The sequence below is a fragment of the Bipolaris zeicola genome (assembly GCF_000523435.1).
Source record: "Bipolaris zeicola 26-R-13 unplaced genomic scaffold scaffold_62, whole genome shotgun sequence".
NCBI lineage: Eukaryota > Fungi > Ascomycota > Dothideomycetes > Pleosporales > Pleosporaceae > Bipolaris > Bipolaris zeicola.
The window spans coordinates 96,268-114,928 of record NW_006912111.1 but is presented as its reverse complement, the minus strand read 5'-3'; the positions used below and the strand labels follow the sequence as shown (position 1 = coordinate 114,928).

Below are 18,661 nucleotides of genomic sequence, written 5' to 3'. Positions count from 1 at the left end.
TATAATGAGCAGTGTAGGATGACGTAAGAATCAGGGTCCAGGAAAATCAATCCTGTTTGGGACTGGCAGGCAGGGGAAACGTTGTCAGCAATGCGCCACATCCAAATGCTGATTGATGTCTGCTTCAGCCATTGTTAGGTTACAGATTGGGCATTCGATCAGAAGTTTCTTGTGCATGGCCAAGTCATGTTCTTGCACCGACCGCAAACGTTTGTGGCCTGTGTGGGGGGACGTGGAACGAGACGGTGAAGAAACAAGGTTCTCGACTACTGAATCTTTGGGTTTGCTGGCGTATGAAGGTGCAGCCCGAGGCGTGTCGTCGGGAAGATGGATCGGCTCGTCACTAGTACTACCTTTTGCTTGGGCCTGTTTTGCCGGTCCGGCTGTAATCCAATTGTCGAGCTTGTTCTTCTGGCGTCCAGCACGCTCCTTTGTGGTCATGGCCTGCAACTGTTTCTTTGTAGGTGCGGGTTCCTGGATCTTGGTGTAGGTGCCGCCGCACTCGGCCTGGTGTTTCACCCACCAGGGGTCACTCTTGCCAGGGGCGCGGTTCATGCTCCGCTTGACGAGGCCAAAATAGGGAGGCTGGTTCTGGCAAGGCCCATTGCATTTCCAGACGTGGGTGCGGTAGCTGTCGACTTCATCGTGAAACGAGTGGTAAACGGTAATCTGATAGTCGCCGTGGTTGTTGAGGGCGTCGGCTAGCAGCTGGAAACCGCGACCGTGGCCGGTCCCGTCGTCACCGCGCGAGTGAGTCCATGAGGTGGTAATGAAGAAGTAGGCGTGAATGGCCTCGTGCAGCAGCGTGTTGATGGTGTCTGAGCGGGGGCGGTACTGCAGCAGTGGGGAGCTCAGCTTGAGGCGGATGCGGGACCAGTGACCTGTTTTGGGATCCTTGGAGAGCTCGCAGATGCCAGCGCACTGTTGCGACGGTCAGCCAGCGGGCCAACGGCGCGGGCAGGCGGAGCGGTAGCCAGGGCCGGCTTCAGATGGGGAGGGTGAGACGGGTAGAAAACAGAACAAGGCCAGAGAGAAACGTACTAGGGTTAGACGCGACGACCAAAGCACCTCGACGCGCGACAGCAGCAGGTTTCGGAAGTAGAGGGTGTCGTAGAGGGCGAAGAGGGTGTGGACGTCAGCAAAGGGCTCGCCGTTGTGCAGTATGGCGGCGATGGCCTGTTGGGCATTCAGTTGGGCGGGCGAGGGTTGGTCGAGGGCGGCGATGGCTTGCAGGGCAGCATCCTCATCCGTGGGGGGCATGGATGCGAAACATGAGCAGACGGGCGGGTGCTGGGTGTGGAGGGTGTGTAATACGGCAGCGGGCAGCCAAGGACGGTCCCTGGCAGCCTTGCGGGAAGCATGTGGTGTAAGTATGGCATGCAGATGATGCTACTGGATAGGGCGCCGTGATCGGCAGCGAGGCCCGGGGTGGTGGTGTCAGGCGTGTGCGTGTGCATGGCATGTAGTGTAGGGCTGCCATGACTAGTCCCCGCTCATCCCAAGACGGGCGTGCGTGTGTGAGTGCGCCCCTTGCGCTGCGAGCAATCTGCCAATCCGCCTGGTGTAGCTCGCTCACTGTCTGTCCTGTGTCCCCTGAGCCCGAGGCATTTTTGGGCCCCAGTCGTGCCACATGTCCACTTGTAGCTAAAAAGTCGTGCTGCTGCTGTTGCTCGACGACGCGGGCGGGCACTGTTAGGCCGTCGCCAGATCCGCGTAGTATGACGCACCCCCTCTCCGCACCCACACACGCACCCACACAACCGCATCCGCACACATACACACACATACACTCTCCCAAACATAAACACTTACCTGTACTCGTTACCATAACTACTCCTCCTCCTCCTTCCCCTCTCTCCTGCACTCCCTCTCCCCCACAGCCTCCCGAATGTGTGCCCCCACAGACACGCTTGACACACATGGCTGCCCTAGACAACCCGCGCGCCGCTGATCTCGTGCGGACAGCCTCGCAAACATCAACAATCTCCAGCCCAAGGAACCGCAGCCTGCAGCGCGTCCGCCCCTCCAAGCGCCCCTCCAATGCTTCCCTCAGCCGCAGCCGCAGCAGAGGCCCAGAGCCCGAAGTCGACACAAAGAGCCTCACCTCATTCCCCTCACTGTCGCCCAGTCCAGACGCCTCCCCGGCACACGCCCGTCTCAACGCCTGGTTTCGATCCACGCCTGCCCCCGACGACGACCTCAAGGACTTGCCCAATGGGCCGCCCGCGCTGCCCGACGCCCTCAAGGCAGTCGCCTCGCCCGACTTTAACAAGACCGTCACACCAACCTCGACGGTGAGGAGGGTCACCAAGTCGACACAGGAGATTGTCGGCAGTCTCGTCGCCGCCTCGTCCTCAACGAAGGACCGATCCGCCCTCTTCGACGACACTCCAACAGAGACTGCAAACGTCCCAGGCAACCTGCATTTTGCCACCGACGAAAACATACAAGATGCCTTGCGCCACACGGGCGCCGTCGCCTTGGTCAAACAGCTCGCAGGCGACCTCGCCCAGCGCGACGCCCAAATTACCGCCCTGCGAAGACGAGCCGAGGAGCGCGAGCGCATGCTGAGGAAAATGCTCCAAGAATGCGAAGTCTCCAACATGGACATTGAAAACAGGCTTCGGGAGCTCGACAGGACTAGGGACTATGGAAACAGCCTCACCAAGACAAGGACAAGGGGCAACAGCGCATCCGCTGGATTGCATCCTGACGATCCCATGGAGGATAGGCTTGCAAGGGCCATGGAAGACGAACTGGCCGAGCACCCAGATGCGCTCGGCATAGATATGGGCACTGCAGCAACGCCCCTGACGGATGTCATGTCGCTCAACTCGGTCGCGTCAGATGCCCAGCGCGATGGTCCAAAGTCAAACTGGAAGGGCTATCTCTGGGCAGGAACAAGTAGGAAGAGCAGTAGGGCGCCATCCGTCGCCAGCCATATTGACCGGGATATCGGTAGTTTACCAGCTGGACCACGATCGCGTGCAAACAGTAATGCAAAGCCGCCTCGCAAGCCTCTCGCAAACGATACCTTTGTACCTCCTTCCGCTGCCGGCGCAGCGCCCGCCCTACGCAGACTCAACAGCCAAGATCGTGCCGGAGATGCGTCGGCGCGTAGGTCCTCGTCGTCCTCGTTAGCGAGTTGGGCGTTGAAAATGGTGGCGGGCAATAGCTCCGCAAGCCCTAGTAAAACAAGCTCAGCAAGAGGGCGTAAAACCACGGCTTCTGATGCTGCAGACCGAGCGCCCTCTATGGACTCGACAAAAACCGTACAGTCTGCAAAGTCTTCCCTAGCAAGCACACAGAAACGAGGTCGTGCGTTGGGCCCAAATGGAACTATTAAGAGCATTACCGGAGATCAGCCCAAAGTCGTGTCCAGTAGCCTTGCTCCATCCCAGCCAACCCGTGGAATGAGCAATCTCGGCCCTGTGGAAATGGACCGCATTTTACCCGAAGATTCACGTCCGCCAACGCTTGTGCAGCAACATAACCGATTTATCGGGAGTAGCGAGTACTTGACTGATAGATTTGGCTTCATCTACGACCAGCGCCGAAAGAAGAGACAGAGCGAAGCTGCTGCTGCTCTGATCAAGCAAAAACGGAGCAGTAATGTCGAGTCACTTAACGACAGCAGAACTGCGCTCAACAGCCTTGCAAAAGCAGACGATGCCGATCATGTCGACGGTCCTCCAGTGGCAGGTGATCAGAACAGCACCGGTATACGCCCATCCAGTTCAGATTCAGACAATCAGCCCAGTCAGCCAGCGAGCAAGACCTGGGTTGATTACCTTAAACTGGCCACACACCCAACTGAGCTGCTTTCACATACCCCATCAGCAGCGCCGATCACTACGGTAGAGTCTGCTGAAGGCGAGACATCTTCTTTCAAGATTGGCCAGACTCAAATCACTCTGATGAAGCGAGGTTCTGTGCCGACTACCAGCGTCAACCCAGAGCCATCGCCATCTCGCATCGTTTCCGGCAATGCAGAAATTTCCGCCACTGCCACCTCACCTGGCCCATCCACGCCCATCAGCCCGTATCCGGGTCAGATGGATCCCGTACAGTCCCTGCTGGAGCAGATGAGTGAACTGCACGACAACCTCCAGAAAGAGAGAACCGTCAAATGGAACGACTTTTTGCGCAAAGTTCGTGCACAGAACAAACGTGAAGGCGAAGTTGCCAGCATAGGGGAGAATGGCAAGGCCAACGCAATGCCCGAGACATTTCTCTCAGACGGCGAACTGGTCGGCATCGCAGGTCTCGGCAACAAGGGCAAAGTGGGCCGTGCCAAATGGCAAGAGTTTCGCCGTCTTGTCCTCGGGGGCATTCCCGTCCACATGAGGGCTGCCATCTGGGCTGAAGGAAGCGGAGCATTGCATCTACGCACGCCCGGCTACTATGAGGATTTGGTGAACAATGGCGAGGATGATCCGGCTATCGCAACTCAAATCCAGATGGACATTACCCGCACATTGACTGACAACATCTTTTTCCGGACCGGCCCTGGCGTACAGAAGCTGCAGGAAGTATTACTTGCCTACTCGCGCCGCAATCCAGAAGTTGGCTATTGTCAAGGCATGAACCTCATTGCTGCGTGCCTGCTGCTCATTATGCCCACGCCTGAAGATGCGTTTTGGGTCCTCACCGCAATGATTGAGGAGATTCTGCCCCAGCACTACTATGACCAGCATCTGCTCACGTCTCGCGCTGACCAGTCTGTGCTTCGCCAATACGTTGCTGAAATCTTGCCCAGGCTATCTGCACATCTTGATGAGCTGGAGATCGAGCTTGAAGCCTTGACCTTCCAATGGTTCCTATCCGTCTTTACCGACTGCTTATCCGCCGAAGCGCTCTTCCGCGTTTGGGACGTTGTCCTCTGCATGCACGATGGATCCACGTTCCTCTTCCAAATCGCACTCGCGCTTCTCAAACTGAACGAAAAGGCCCTCTTACAATGCGATACTCCAGCCGGCGTCTACCACTACATCAACCACCAGATGACCAACCACGCCATCAGCATCGACGGCCTGATCCAAGCATCCGACGCCCTCGGCAAAGTCATTAAACGCAAAGACGTTGAAGAGCGCCGCGCAAAAGCCGTTGCCCACGAACAAGAACTCATGCGCCAAAGAGAAGAAGCTCGCCAGGAGCGCGCTCGTAAACGAGCCAGCAAAGCCTCTACAGATGCCGCTTCCTCGCCGCCGCCCGCAACGACCATCACCCAGCCAGAAGATGACGATACGAAGTCTATCTCGGCAAGTCTCGACGATGAATTGGCAATGCAAACGAGCCCCATGCGCACAGCGCTTTCCAGCGCAAGTAAACGCTCAGAAGAGGAGGAAGAAGCGGATTACCTGAATACGAACTTGGAGCTCAACGGTCGGTTGCCTACGACGCCTATGGCTGAAGAGTTTATGTGGCGTGCTTGAGGTAGAGTAATGGATAGTCAAAGGAATAAGCAAGTGAGAGAGAAGAACAAGAAGAACGCAAAGGAAGAGTATTTTTTTTCTTTTTTTCCGAGTCTGGGAATTCTTTTTATACATATACACATATACCCCCAACCCCCTTTCCTTCATCTTTTTTTTTGTTCAAACTTCGCTTCGAAACAACGCACACAACTACTCGGTATGAACCACTGTTCTCGGGTACGGCTTTTCTTTCCTTTCGTACTCTCTCTCTCTCTCTTTTTGTTTTTTTGGGATTCTTGATACCCCCCTTCCTCATCTCTCTCTCTCTTTTCTTTCCCCTTCTTCGTATTTTGAGAAAAAGTTATGGGACGAAGAATACAAGATTATTCCTTTTTTATCCTGGAGTTCGATAGTATGTGAGAATGTGTACATAAAGCGTGGTTTAGTCCAGGAATTGTGAAACATGGGTGTTTTGATGTAGCTGGTTAGGAAAAAAAGTCCTGGCGTACGTGTATAGAAGGAAAATATACAAGTATGTGGATCAAATCAAATCACGTGATCCGGTATCCTCTATAATTCCTTCACTTGAGACATAGAAGCTAGACTCCACGTGAACATACATAGTAAGCCAACGCTTACGTAATTTACAATTGAGCGCCTACTTTTGAGCTATATGCATAACACAACAACCTCATTTCCCCTCAGGTGTTGCAGCGGCCACCTAGCTTGACCCGAGCCAACTATTTTGTCTGTCATTTCATCAATCCATCCAATAGAGAATCTGACTAGTGAGCGCAGGAGGTCCGACCGCTGCCAAGAATCCAGTCGTCTTCATCCTCTTCAACCACCTCCGCTGCCTCATCATCCAAAAGGCTTACAGCGCGTGCTCTCAACCCACGCTTTTTGTTGCCCTTCTTAGTCACCCCGGTCTTGACGTGCCCATGCGGGCGGCGCTGTGAGTGAGGCGTGTTTCGCTTATTGAAAACCTCTTCAACTATCATCCTCCAAGAAGAAGTAGTTTCCGCTCAGCTTCTGCTCTTGGTCAAGCTGAGACTTGTCCTTGTTGATACGGGGACGGTACGAGTTGGGGTCGCGACGGAAGGTGACGTCCAGGTTCTTCAAGAAGGTGTTGCAGCCAGTGAGCAGGGATTCGGGCTTATTGGCACGGGCCTTGACGGCTGGTTGACCGTCAAAGACAATGACACGGTCGGCGAGGTACGTAGCCATGATGAAATCGTGCTCGACGACAAAGGCGGTCTTCTTGGCGTGCATGATGAAGCGCTTGATGACACGAGAGGCAATGATACGCTGTTCGGAGTCGAGGTACGCACTGGGCTCGTCGATGAGGTAGATGTCAGCGGGGATACCAAGGGCCAATACAATGGCAACACGCTGCAATTCACCACCAGAGAGGTTCTGCACCTCCTGGTCAATAAAGTCGTCCATCTTGAGAGGCTTGTAGACGTCGGTCTGGAACTGCGGGTTCAAGAAGGCGGCCTTGATCTTCTTGAAGAAGAGTTGTCGAACGGTACCCTGGAACTTGGGGGTGATGGTCTGAGGCTTCATACTAATGCTCATCTTGGGAATCTTGGTGTCCCCATCGGGCTGCAGAGCACCAGCAAGCATCTTACAGAAGGTCGTCTTTCCGGTACCGTTTTCACCCATCATGACAAGAATCTCGGAGTCGGTAAAGGCACCAGACTCAATGTTGAGCTCGAAGCCGCCCAAGGTCTTCTTCATGCTGGGGTATGAGTAACCACGGTTGTGGTCAGTCATGTACTCATCGCCGGCCTCGGCAATTCGAAACTGAAGAGACTCCTCACGGAAACGCAGGTTCTCAGTGGGGATGTTACCATCCAAGAAGATGTTGATACCTTCACGGACCGACGCAGGAAGGGTGACGACACCATAGACGGCAGGCTTTCCGTAAAGAACGCAAATGAAATCAGAGAGATAGTCAAGGACAGACAAGTCGTGCTCGACAACGATGACATAATCATCAGGGCGGAGCAGACTGCGAATTTTTCGACCGGCGGCAAGACGCTGCTTGACATCGAGGAAAGAGGACGGCTCGTCGAACATGTAGACGTCGGCTTGCTGGACGCACACCAGAGCAATGGCAAAACGCTGCAGCTCGCCACCAGACAGTTGACCGACGTCACGGTCGAAGATGTGTCGCAATTCCAGGTCATCGATCATCTCGTCGAGGTTTTCCATCTGGGAGCGGGCCTTGATGAGGTTGCCCACGGATCGGTCGGTGGCCTTGATAGCCTTAGGGATCTGGTCGACATACTGAGGCTTGACGACAGCCTTGAGGTTGTCCTCAAGCACCTTTGTGAAGTAGTCTATGATTCGTTAGCTAGACGCGTGCTGCATGGCAGTGGAGCTACTCACTCTGAAGCTCAGAACCACGGAAGTACTTGAGAATTTCCTCCCAGTCTGGCGGGTTGTCGTAGCGACCCAGGTTGGGCTTGAGCTTTCCGCTCAGAATCTTCAGCGCCGTACTCTTTCCGATACCGTTTGTACCGACCAAACCCAACACCTGGCCAGGACGGGGCATAGGCAGCCTGTGCAGCTTGAAACTGTTGGCCGAGTATCGGTGGGTGACTTGGGTCTCGAGGTTCGTGGGCAAGTTGATGATGTTGATGGCATCAAAGGGGCATTTCTTGGGGCAGATACCGCATCCAATACACAGTCGCTCGGAGATGAAGGCGATCTTGGACGATGAGTCTACTTCGATGCACAGTTTGCCGGTGCGCACCACGGGGCAGGACTTTTTGCATTCTTGTCGACATTTCTGGGCGGGGTTAGCAGAGTGGTAAGAGGGAAGGGGCGTGGGAGGGTGGCGCTTGCCTTGGGTTTGCACTGTCATGGCGCACATGGCTGGTTAGCAATGGCCAAATTTTGTGCGTGGAGGGGTAGTGGGGTACCTTGTCTGAGTTGACAATGGCAATTCTAGGACAAAGTCAGTTGAAGATGCGCAGAGGCCAAAAGAGTGGCATGGAACGTACCGGGTGAGCTTGTCAGACATGTTTGCGGTTGTTGGCGTGGATGTCGGATTACTGTGGGCGGCGGGCGCAAACTGCGTAGGCGGGGAATTTGATGGGCAAAGAACAAGGCGGCGCACACAGGACTCGACGAGATGAGACGGCTACCCAGACTGGCACGCGCTCAGAGGGTGCAGGCGTCGGGCGGACTAGAGGAATCCAGTAGGCTGGGCAGGAGAAGCGTGAAAGAGGCGTCTTAGGGTGTGGAGATGGGCCGCAGGGTAGTCTCCAGGCCTGACGTTGTTCGCATTCACACTGTGGAAGGTAAGCGTTTTGGGGTGGCCGCTGATTGGTGGCGGGTGCGGCTGTCACTAGCGCGCAGGTCGCTGGCTGCTGGATTGAAGCCCCGACCATAAGGAAACTCCACAACCCTCACCACCACCCATCCTGCACCCTTCCAAGACAACGCCCCCGCCCCCGCCTATATCGAGGGTGTCTTGAGCATGGACTGTGAGTACAGTCTCCTTTTGAGTCTTTGATCGCGTGCGTTTCTATCTCGGCCCTTCGCGACGTGCCTGGTCCTGGCCTCGCCCATGTCCATCCATCCATCACTATTCCACGCCCTTGCATCCCGCAACCCGCCTCGGACCCATAGCACGGCCTTGCACGACGTACAGAACGCTTTCGCCAGTCCTCTACCGCTTCCCATACGCTGCCAGCCCTTTTCCTGGCTTACACCGCTCCACTGCCCTTGATCCATCACGCGCTTATCCACCACTACCGCATTTCATCAACCTTCCATTGCTCGCCTCTTTTCCCTCGTTTCTGGTCGCTTTCTGTTTATTCGGAGTCGCGTAATTCTGCTCTATTCAACGCACTCGCTCCGAGGCGCCGGGGCCCACAGGAGCTTGAAATATCGTGCTGACCATCTTCTACAGCCGCGTCCATCATGATGCCCTCTTCGCCGGGCCATGTTGCTTCCCTGCCATACACAAACGGTCATTTGTCGCCTCTTGCCGCCCATGTAATGGCTGCCGACAGCTCCTCCAACTCCAGTGACAGCGATGCGTCCGACGCGGGAGAGCACGCCGCAGCCGCCCAGGCCTCCGATGTCGACGCGCCGGGAGAGGAATACGATGAGGACGACGAGGTAGCTGCTGCTTCAGACTCTTCCGAGGACGTGGATGCCGAGGGCGAGCCGGATGGTGATTACGACTCTGAGTCACCGCCGTCTGAGCAGGCAGAGAGCGACCGCGCTCGGAGCTCGTCCCAAGAGTCGACAAGGCCGACGAAGCGCAAGGCAAGCGTTGAAAAAGAAGATTATATTGAGCAGAACCCAGAGCTATATGGCCTGCGTCGCAGCGTACGTAACTTCAAGCTCCCTCCGTATGTAAGCTAACTTCGTCCCAGGGTCGCGCCCGTCCTAGTCGTCGCGTTGTAAGTAAGCCTCAGTCGATGTCAGAAACCGGTACTGATATGACTCAGGTCGATAGTAGTGATGAAGAAGAGGATGATGATGATTACGATTCAGACCAGCCACGCAAGCGACAGAGGACAGCCTCGCGCAAGAGTTTGTCTACCCATACCCCTCCTGTCCAGAGCAGGGTTAATATGTCCATCTAGCCTCAAACCAACCAACACCAGTCTATCGCTCTACTGGCTCTGATTCAGAGTCAGATGGCTATGTTGGAGCCCGTCGCAATATTCCGACCAAGAAGCAACGCCAACGTCAGCATGCTGTTGCTGCAGGTCGTGAGCCTCCCTCGCAAGCCGAGGTCCGATTTTCTGCACGTCGCACAGCCCAGGTGGCGAATTACAACGAAGAGGATGATGAGGATGAATTTGCAGAAGAGGAAGACGAGATGACCTCGGCCTACTGGGCGAACGCTGTGGAAGACAGTGGCCCCGTCATCGACAAGATCCTCGACCATCGGCCAAAAGACGGATTAGGTAATGGAAAACAACCAAGATGTGTCTCGGCACTCTTGCTAATGAAGTGCAGAGATTGATCCGTCCTTTGACAAGCACGACTTTGAATACTTGGTAAACACACTCGCTGGCCATCACTATTCACGATACTAATGTAGTACCAGATCAAATGGCAGGACAAGGCACACTACCATTCAACATGGGAAGAATACAAGACAGCATCTGCCTACAAAGGCATCCGCAAACTAGACAATTACTACAAGGGCCCCGTCCAGAACGATATGTATTATCACAGCCGCAAGAACGAAGATCCAGAGGAGTTTGAACAGCATATGGTTGCGCGTGAAGCTGAGCGTGAGAGTCAGCTTGATTTTCATATAGTCGAGCGTGTCATTGACACGCGGGATGGCGAGGATGAGACGGAGTACTTTGTCAAGTGTAAGCTTATCCGTGTCAATCCTCATCTTAACTCGCTAACAATATTGCAGGGAAAGGACTGACGTATGAGTTCTGCACATGGGAGCCGGCATCACTCGTCAGCCGTCTGTCGCAGACTGAGATCGACCGCTATCTCGACCGCTCAGCAAATCGACCTACCTCCGATCTTCGCGAGTCAAATCCCAATACCCGCAGGAAGTTTGTCAAGATGGATACACAGCCCGACTACATCAAGTTTGGGCAACTGAGGTCCTTCCAACTTCAGGGTGTCAACTTCCTTGCGCACAACTGGTGTCGAGGCACCAATGTCATCCTAGCCGATGAGATGGGTCTAGGAAAAACAGTGCAGACCGTCTCATTCATCAACTGGCTAAGGCATGACCGTAGACAGGATGGACCAATGATCTGCGTTGTGCCACTGTCTACTATGCCCGCATGGGCAGACACTTTCAACAACTGGACCCCCGACGTCAACTATGTCATCTACACTGGCAGAGAGGAGGCCCGCAACATCATCAAGGAGAAGGAGCTTCTCGTAGACAATAACCCAAAGAAGGTCAAGTTCAATGTCCTCTTGACCACGTACGAATACGTCCTTGCCGACTGGCAGTTCTTGCAGAGCATCAAGTGGCAATTCCTTGCTGTTGACGAGGCTCACCGATTGAAGAATCGTGAGTCACAGCTCTATGAACGGTTAACGGCATTCAACGCGCCCTGTCGACTGCTCATCACTGGTACCCCTATCCAAAACACGCTAGGTGAACTAGCAGCATTGATGGATTTCCTGATGCCAGGAAAGATCTCTGTCGACGAGCATGTTGATCTGTCTTCGGAAGACGCTAGCCAGAAGCTTGCCGAACTCAGCTCTGCCATTCAACCTTATATGATTCGTCGTACCAAGGAGAAGGTAGAGAATGATTTGCCTCCCAAGTCTGAGAAGATTCTCCGTGTTGAACTCTCCGACATTCAACTCGAATACTATAAGAACATCCTTACCCGTAACTATGAGGCTCTGAACGAGGGAGGCGTTGGCCACAAGCAGTCTCTGTTGAACATCGTTATGGAGCTGAAGAAGGCTAGCAACCACGCTCTGCTTTTCCCTAATGCTGAGAGCAAGCTTGTGAAGAACGGCTGTTCAAAGGAGGAAACGCTAAAAGCGCTCATTACCTCTAGTGGTAAGATGATGCTGCTCGATCGACTACTCGGCAAGTTGAAAGCCGATGGTCATCGCGTGCTTATCTTCAGTCAGATGGTCCACATGTTGGATATCTTGACCGACTACCTCAAGTTGCGCAACTACGCGTTCCAGAGACTGGACGGAACAGTCCCAGCGGCAGAGCGAAAGATTGCTATTGATCATTTCAATGCTCCCGGCAGCGAGGACTATTGCTTCTTGTTGTCTACTAGGGCTGGTGGTCTTGGCATCAACTTGATGACCGCTGACACTGTCGTCATTTTCGATTCCGACTGGAATCCTCAGGCCGACTTGCAAGCCATGGCTCGTGCTCATCGTATCGGGCAGCAGAAGCCTGTGAGCGTCTATCGTCTGGTCTCAAAGGACACCATTGAAGAGGAGATTTTGGAGCGCGCTCGAAACAAGCGCATGCTCGAGTTCATCACAATTCAGCGTGGTGTGACTGATCGTCAGCAAAAGGAGCTGAACGACAAGATGAGCCGTGCTGCTGCCGAGCCAAACTCTGCCGATGACATCAACAACATTCTCAAGCGCCGCGGACAAAAGATGTTTGAGCAGTCCGGCAACCAGAAGAAGCTTGAAGAGCTTGACATTGACTCTGTTTTGGAGAATGCCGAAGAGCACAAGACAGAGCAGGCCGCTGGTCTCACATCTGACGGTGGTGAAGAGTTCTTGAAGAACTTTGAATACACGGATGTCAAGATCGATCTCGAGTGGGACGACATCATTCCCAAAGAAGAACTCGAAGCTGTCAAAGCAGACATTCAGCAGCGTAAAGACGAAGAAGAAACGCAAAAGCTACTCGAAGAGAATGCACCTCGGAAGCGCAAGGCCGCCTCAGCCAGCGCACGAGAACAACGAGCTGCGAAGAAACGCGCGCTCGAGGCGTCTCAGATCGACGTCGATGACGACGACCAATCCGACGCAGACGACAACATCAAGCGTGATCCGAAGCGGCCGCTCAATACCAAAGAGGCGCGCAATCTCATCACGGCGTACTGTCGCTATGGCTCGCTTGAGGAGCGTGGCGATGAGATTCTGCGCGCAGCTAGACTGGTTGGTCGTGACATGGGCGTCGTCAAAGCCACTCTGGATGAGATTATCGAGAAGAGCACACAGCTCGTCAAGGAGGAGCAGACTAGACTCAAGAACTTAGAGATTGAGGCTAAGCGTGCCCTTACCAAGAAGGATAAAAAGGCCGTACTCTTCGATTATGGTGATGTAAAGAAGGTCAACGCAGAGACTATTCTTGAGCGGCCCGTAGAGATGCGCGTTCTCAAGGAAGCTGTCGAAGCCACTCCAGACTGGCGCAACTTCCGTGTCCCAGACGCCATCAAGCCAGCAAGCTATTCTTGCTCTTGGGGTGCGCGTGAGGACGGTATGCTCTGTATTGGTATCCAACGCCATGGTTACGGAGCGTGGATTCCCATCCGCGATGATCCAGAACTGGGACTGACGGACAAGTTCTATCTAGAGGAGCACCGTGTGGACAAGAAGGAGGAGCGGACCAAGGGCGAAGACAAGAATGCCAAGTCTCCTGGAGCTGTGCACTTGGTCCGTCGTGCGAACTACCTCCTTACAGTTCTCAAAGACAAGAGCACTTCCGATCCAAACATCAAGCGGTTGATGGAGAACCATCATCGCAACAACAAGAAGCATCATCTTGGCGTGGCACGTCGCGCAGAGAAGGGATCGAGCGGTGCTGCTAGCCCTGGACCAGGTAGTGCGATGCGTCGCATGCAATCACGTGATTCGGAGCGTCCCTCGCACCGTGCACACAGCAGCAGCGACATCCGACGTCCCGATAGCCGAACAGATGGACGTCATCACGATAGGAACCGTGATGATCGCCCTAGGCATAGCGACCAGTACCGGCTGTCTGATGGCCATCGCAAGGAGCACCGCAACGACCGAGGAAGTATTGACCGTCGGCAGCAACATGCCGACCGGAACGGGACGCCAGAGAACCGGCGAAAGATTAGCGGCGACGTGGATAGACAGCGTCCCCGTCTATCCGAGGACCGACCACGTTCGCACAGCCAGAGCCAAGTACCTGACCGCAGCGTTGAGACCCCCAAGGTCAAGGAGAAGAAGCCAGAGGAGTTCGTTGAGCGGCGACTTCGGCCTGTGCGCGACAATCTCAGCCGGCTCAAGAAGGCAACCCCGAAGAACTATCCACAGAAGGATGCTATGGTCAAGGTGCTGAAGATTGAGCTGATTGCGATTGGCAACTTTATTCGGGCAGAAACTCGGGACAATGCCGAACTCGAGGAGCGACTATGGTAGGTGCAGCAATATTGTGTTGTAGTGCACATGCTAACAAGCAGCAGGAGTTACACAATCAACAACCACTGGCCTCGGCCCGGAGTGACTGTTCCGGCGATTAAGGGCATGTACCTCAAGATGCTGAATTCGGAGAAGCCAGCGGCAAGTTCAACGGCGACCAACGGACAAAAGAATGGGGCTTGAGATTGGTCGCACAGAGGCGGCACATGATTGTTGTGAATAGCACGGCCGGGATTGATCATCATTATCAACATCATCATATGGGAGTTTTGGATTTTCTTTTTCACGGTGACGGGGCGTCACGTATATTTTCAGCATAGCGTAGGTGTTTGGCTCTGTTGAAGTACTCAAGACATGACTAGGTACGGGCAGGGCAGTGTTGGAGACTTTTCTGCTTGCTCTTCAACTTCTACTTTTTCTTCTACTTGTTCCTGTATTGCATGGCCATTGCCCGCAAGGGTGTGACCAAGGGTGTTTGTTTCTTGCGGGGCGGCGCATACCAAAAAGAAAATCGCTCAAGGACTGGTGATGGGGGCATTTGCGGCATTTGTGGCACATGGGGTCTTGTCATTTATTCCGTAGCAGAGAACATGGTGTCTACGAAGGCCGACGTCAGCCTGAGCGGTGTGGTGTAGTAGTAGTCGTAGTAGACTAGGCATCTGTGTGGGGGCAAGAAGGGCAATGAAGCTGCTAGGCCGTTATTCCCGTCGACATGTCATTGCTGTGTAAGGCATGGTGTGATGTGGTGAGTGATTTTTTTTCTCTCTTTCTGTTGTCTGGGGTAGTCACACGAGCAAGACATGTGCGGCGTCGGTCATGTCTGTTGATGTCTGCATCTGGGGGAGGGGTGTGGGTGACGGGCGTGGGTGTGACTAGCGTTGGGGCGATGACGCTCCAATGGCAAGGGTTTGCGAAGGATCGTGCCCGCAGGCGTGGCTTCGCGTTGGGCCTTGGTTTCTCCAGCAGGCGCCATCAGGGTGTCTTCGGTGTTTCTGGAAAGACTCGGGGTCATACAGTCGCGCGACACTCTTAAAGACGCTTGCAGAGAGTCGCTCGCGCTGTTTCTTGCTCTCCTCTCGCTCTCTGGTCATCGTAGTCATGCTGTGTACAAAGCACGCCCTGATCAGCGGCCTGCTCTTCTGGGTACACCATGCGACCGCGGCCCCGCCTATTAACGCGGTTGGCGACGCAGATAGCAGCCGCAATCCAGGCCCAGTAGATGCAAGCAGCCGCGCAAATGGCGCCCGCAGGCTCACGGGGAGGTTCCTCCATATCACGGGTACGTCAGCCAGGTCCCCTCGCAGTTTGCCAGTAGCTCACGTCATTATGCAGACTTCCACCCAGACCCTTTCTACAAGACATATTCCAGCACAGAAGCCGGCGCAGCATGCCACCGAAAACGAGGACCCGCGGGCATCTACGGCGCAGAGACGACGGGCTGCGACTCTCCTTTTGCCCTGGTCAACCAGACGTTTCAATGGATACAAGACAACATCAAGGATGAAATCGACTTCATCATATGGACAGGCGACTCGGCGCGCCACGACAATGACGAGGAGATACCGCGAACACACGATCAGATTGTCGACCAGAACAAGTTCATGGTCTCGAAATTTGTAGAGGTCTTTGGAAATTCCAAGCCTGGCCATGGCACCAACGATTTTGTCATTCCCATTGTGCCGACTTTTGGCAACAACGACATTATGCCTCACAACATCTTCACTAGCGGCCCAAATTCCTGGACGATGAATTACTTGGATATCTGGCGTGGATTCATACCCGAGGCACAAAGACATCAGTTCCAACAGGGTGGATGGTTCTCCGTCGAGGTGATCCCTGGCAAGCTGGCTGCTATCAGCCTGAACACCATGTATGTGACAGCAGAAAATGCACTTTTGGATCATTTTCTAACAATTCCAGATACTTCTTCACATCAAACTCAGCTGTCGACGGCTGCGCGAAGAAACACGAACCCGGCTACGAACACATGGAATGGCTGCGCATTCAGCTTCAGATCCTACGAGAGCGCGGCATGAAAGCCATGCTTCTAGGCCACGTGCCCCCCGCTCGCGTCGATAGCAAAGAGAGCTGGGACGAGACATGTTGGCAAAAATATGCGCTTTTTGTGCGCCAATTCAGGGATATCTTGGTCGGCAGTCTCTACGGACACATGAACATTGACCACTTCATAGTCCAGGATTTTGATCACATTGAAAAGGATACCGAGAACGGCAGGATGAATGCTGCATGGAACACGGCTTCTCTGGACAATGAGACGACGTTATATGTCGATGGCGAGGTCACGCTAGCGTCGGCATCTGATTATCTGCTAGACCTACGCAACGTTTGGGCCCGCTTGCCTGCTCCCCCAGCAAAGTCGAACAAGTCTAAGAAACAGGATGTTGAAGAGGATGATGAGGAAGAGTCGACATGGGCATGGCTGATGTCAAAGGTCTTGAAGTTGTCAAAAGATAAGAAAGAACAGAAGAAGAAATATCTCGAGGAAATCGGGGGTAAATACGCCGAACGCTACGCGGTATCGCACGTTTCTCCCAGCGTAGTACCCAACTACTTCCCGACACTGCGCATCATTGAGTACAATATCTCCGGATTAGAACACTTGAGCGTGTCTTCCAGTCCTAGCAGCCCGTCCGGAATCGAGAGCCCTGCCGATCAGCAGCCAATTTCAATCGGGGATGATTTTGACGATGAAGAGCATTTGGACAAGGTAGAAACTGCGAAGAAGAAGCACAAGGGCAAGAAGGACAAAAAGGGGCCGCGAAAGTACAAGTTCAAGGTTCCAGAAGGGCCATCAAAGTCAGCCCCTCCTGGCCCGGCTTATTCACCTCAACCGCTTACATGGACACGTATTGTTCAATACTACGCAAACCTGACGCACATCAATAACGATTTTGTTGAGCCTCCCTCCGGCCCATCCGATGGTCTAAGCACTTCTACAAATGACCTTTCTGTCACCACCATTTTTGGACTCAGTATCGACTCGGATGGCAAGATCGAGAACAACAAGTGGAAGGAAGGAAAACACAAGAAGCACCAAGGCAAACAGCCGCGGCCCGAACCACATCCAAAGGAGTTTGTTTTTGAAGTAGAATACGATACACGGAAAGACAAGGGATTCCCCGATCTCACCGTACGCCGATGGGTCGAATACGCACGTAAAATTGCATCAAATGAGCAAAAGACGACTCAAATAGAAGAAGTAGAGGATATTGAAGAGGACGCCAGTGAAGAGACGACGACTGGAGAATACGACGCAGCAAAAGGAAAGGGAAAGAAGGGCAAGAAGGGCAAACACCACAAGAAGCACAAGCCATCCAAGCACTGGTTCAAGTTTGTCAAGCGCGCCTTTGTCAGCACCATGGACGCAGATGAGATTAAAGAAGTGTTTGGTTCATCGTCGACGACGACAAGTGAGCCACTGCAAGAGTCGTCGCCACAAGAGATTATCGAGCTATAGAAAGAGAGAGTGTTTTTTCAAGACTTTGTAGAGTTTAAAGAGGGAAAAAGAGATGGGGAGTTGAACATGCAACCATACAAGGCATTGTAGTAGTAGTAGATATATATATACCCTGGGGCGTTGCAAGGCGCGCGGAGGGGAGGGACCCTGAGATTTTGACAGCTCTTTTTTTGGTTTGTGTTTGGCACTCGCTTTTTTGTATATGTATTTGTTGTTGTTGTGTTTGTTTTGACTGCGAGCATAGATAGCGTAGCATTGGTTTGTGTGAATATGATGTTTTATCTTTGTGTCTAAGGAAGGGAAGTAGTCTGGTTGCTTCTTTGCAGGGACTTTTGATTGGTGTTAGAATTTTTAACGATACAATAGACATCGAACTGATATGCAAGGGCCCTGGACAAAATGGATTGGCTGTGGGTCGTGTAGAGATGGGACTCGTCTTTCGATTGTGATCTGTAGCATATATCGTGTGGACCGACTATTTGCTTTTTTGTACGATGACGAAATAAGGGTGCACCGGAGAAAATGAAACATGTATTCACCAATTCCGTCAATTTGATCGAAACAGTGATCAGTCAAGCTCTGACTAAACTGCGATATTCCCCCCCTCTTGGAAGTATCGGACTACTGAGTGGTAAGCACATGTGCTGTCCGGACCATTGTGCACCGAGAAGTCAGCCCCCCTATAGTACTACACCTCCATGTAGCGATTCTGACATCTTGAGCACACCAAGAGATATACCCCATTACACCCCTCCCATTCCCCTCTCTACACTTTCCTCACACTCTCTTACAACGAGGATGAAAAAGAGACAAGAAAAAACCTCCACCCCAGTAATCACAAACACAAAAAAAGTCACACGACCACCGGACCCCACGCACCCACCGTAGTCCGCGCGAGCCGAGGACAAAAGGTCTTTTCCCCCAAATCCGTGCC

The 18,661-nt window shown here is 53.5% G+C and overlaps 6 protein-coding genes across 6 annotated transcripts; 4 read left to right on the top strand and 2 right to left on the bottom strand.

Moving 5' to 3' along the window:
* Window positions 1–84: 84 nt before the first annotated feature.
* COCCADRAFT_25803 (uncharacterized protein) lies at window positions 85–1,260 on the bottom strand (the record flags this gene model as incomplete). The annotated part of the gene is made up of 2 exons (XM_007713493.1): window positions 85–921; window positions 1,042–1,260. 2 exons carry the CDS (start codon window positions 1,258–1,260, stop codon window positions 85–87), a joined length of 1,056 nt encoding a protein of 351 aa, XP_007711683.1.
* Window positions 1,261–1,919: 659 nt separating this feature from the next.
* COCCADRAFT_4558 (uncharacterized protein) lies at window positions 1,920–5,435 on the top strand (the record flags this gene model as incomplete). The annotated part of the gene is made up of 1 exon (XM_007713483.1): window positions 1,920–5,435. One exon carries the CDS (start codon window positions 1,920–1,922, stop codon window positions 5,433–5,435), a length of 3,516 nt encoding a protein of 1,171 aa, XP_007711673.1.
* A 1,751-nt stretch (window positions 5,436–7,186) lies between these two features.
* On the bottom strand, window positions 7,187–7,606 carry COCCADRAFT_94549 (uncharacterized protein; the record flags this gene model as incomplete). The annotated part of the gene is made up of 1 exon (XM_007713524.1): window positions 7,187–7,606. One exon carries the CDS (start codon window positions 7,604–7,606, stop codon window positions 7,187–7,189), a length of 420 nt encoding a protein of 139 aa, XP_007711714.1.
* A 447-nt stretch (window positions 7,607–8,053) lies between these two features.
* Window positions 8,054–8,236, top strand: COCCADRAFT_94537 (uncharacterized protein; the record flags this gene model as incomplete). The annotated part of the gene is made up of 1 exon (XM_007713523.1): window positions 8,054–8,236. The coding sequence occupies one exon, from the start codon at window positions 8,054–8,056 to the stop codon at window positions 8,234–8,236; it is 183 nt and encodes a 60-aa protein (XP_007711713.1).
* A 1,114-nt stretch (window positions 8,237–9,350) lies between these two features.
* COCCADRAFT_4556 (uncharacterized protein) lies at window positions 9,351–14,432 on the top strand (the record flags this gene model as incomplete). Its single annotated transcript, XM_007713482.1, has 8 exons — window positions 9,351–9,764; window positions 9,812–9,838; window positions 9,887–9,971; window positions 10,025–10,351; window positions 10,404–10,444; window positions 10,495–10,768; window positions 10,819–14,245; window positions 14,294–14,432. 8 exons carry the CDS (start codon window positions 9,351–9,353, stop codon window positions 14,430–14,432), a joined length of 4,734 nt encoding a protein of 1,577 aa, XP_007711672.1.
* A 915-nt stretch (window positions 14,433–15,347) lies between these two features.
* Window positions 15,348–17,727, top strand: COCCADRAFT_4555 (uncharacterized protein; the record flags this gene model as incomplete). Its single annotated transcript, XM_007713481.1, has 3 exons — window positions 15,348–15,528; window positions 15,582–16,119; window positions 16,170–17,727. The coding sequence occupies 3 exons, from the start codon at window positions 15,348–15,350 to the stop codon at window positions 17,725–17,727; spliced, it is 2,277 nt and encodes a 758-aa protein (XP_007711671.1).
* Between the last annotated feature and the right edge of the window lie 934 nt (window positions 17,728–18,661).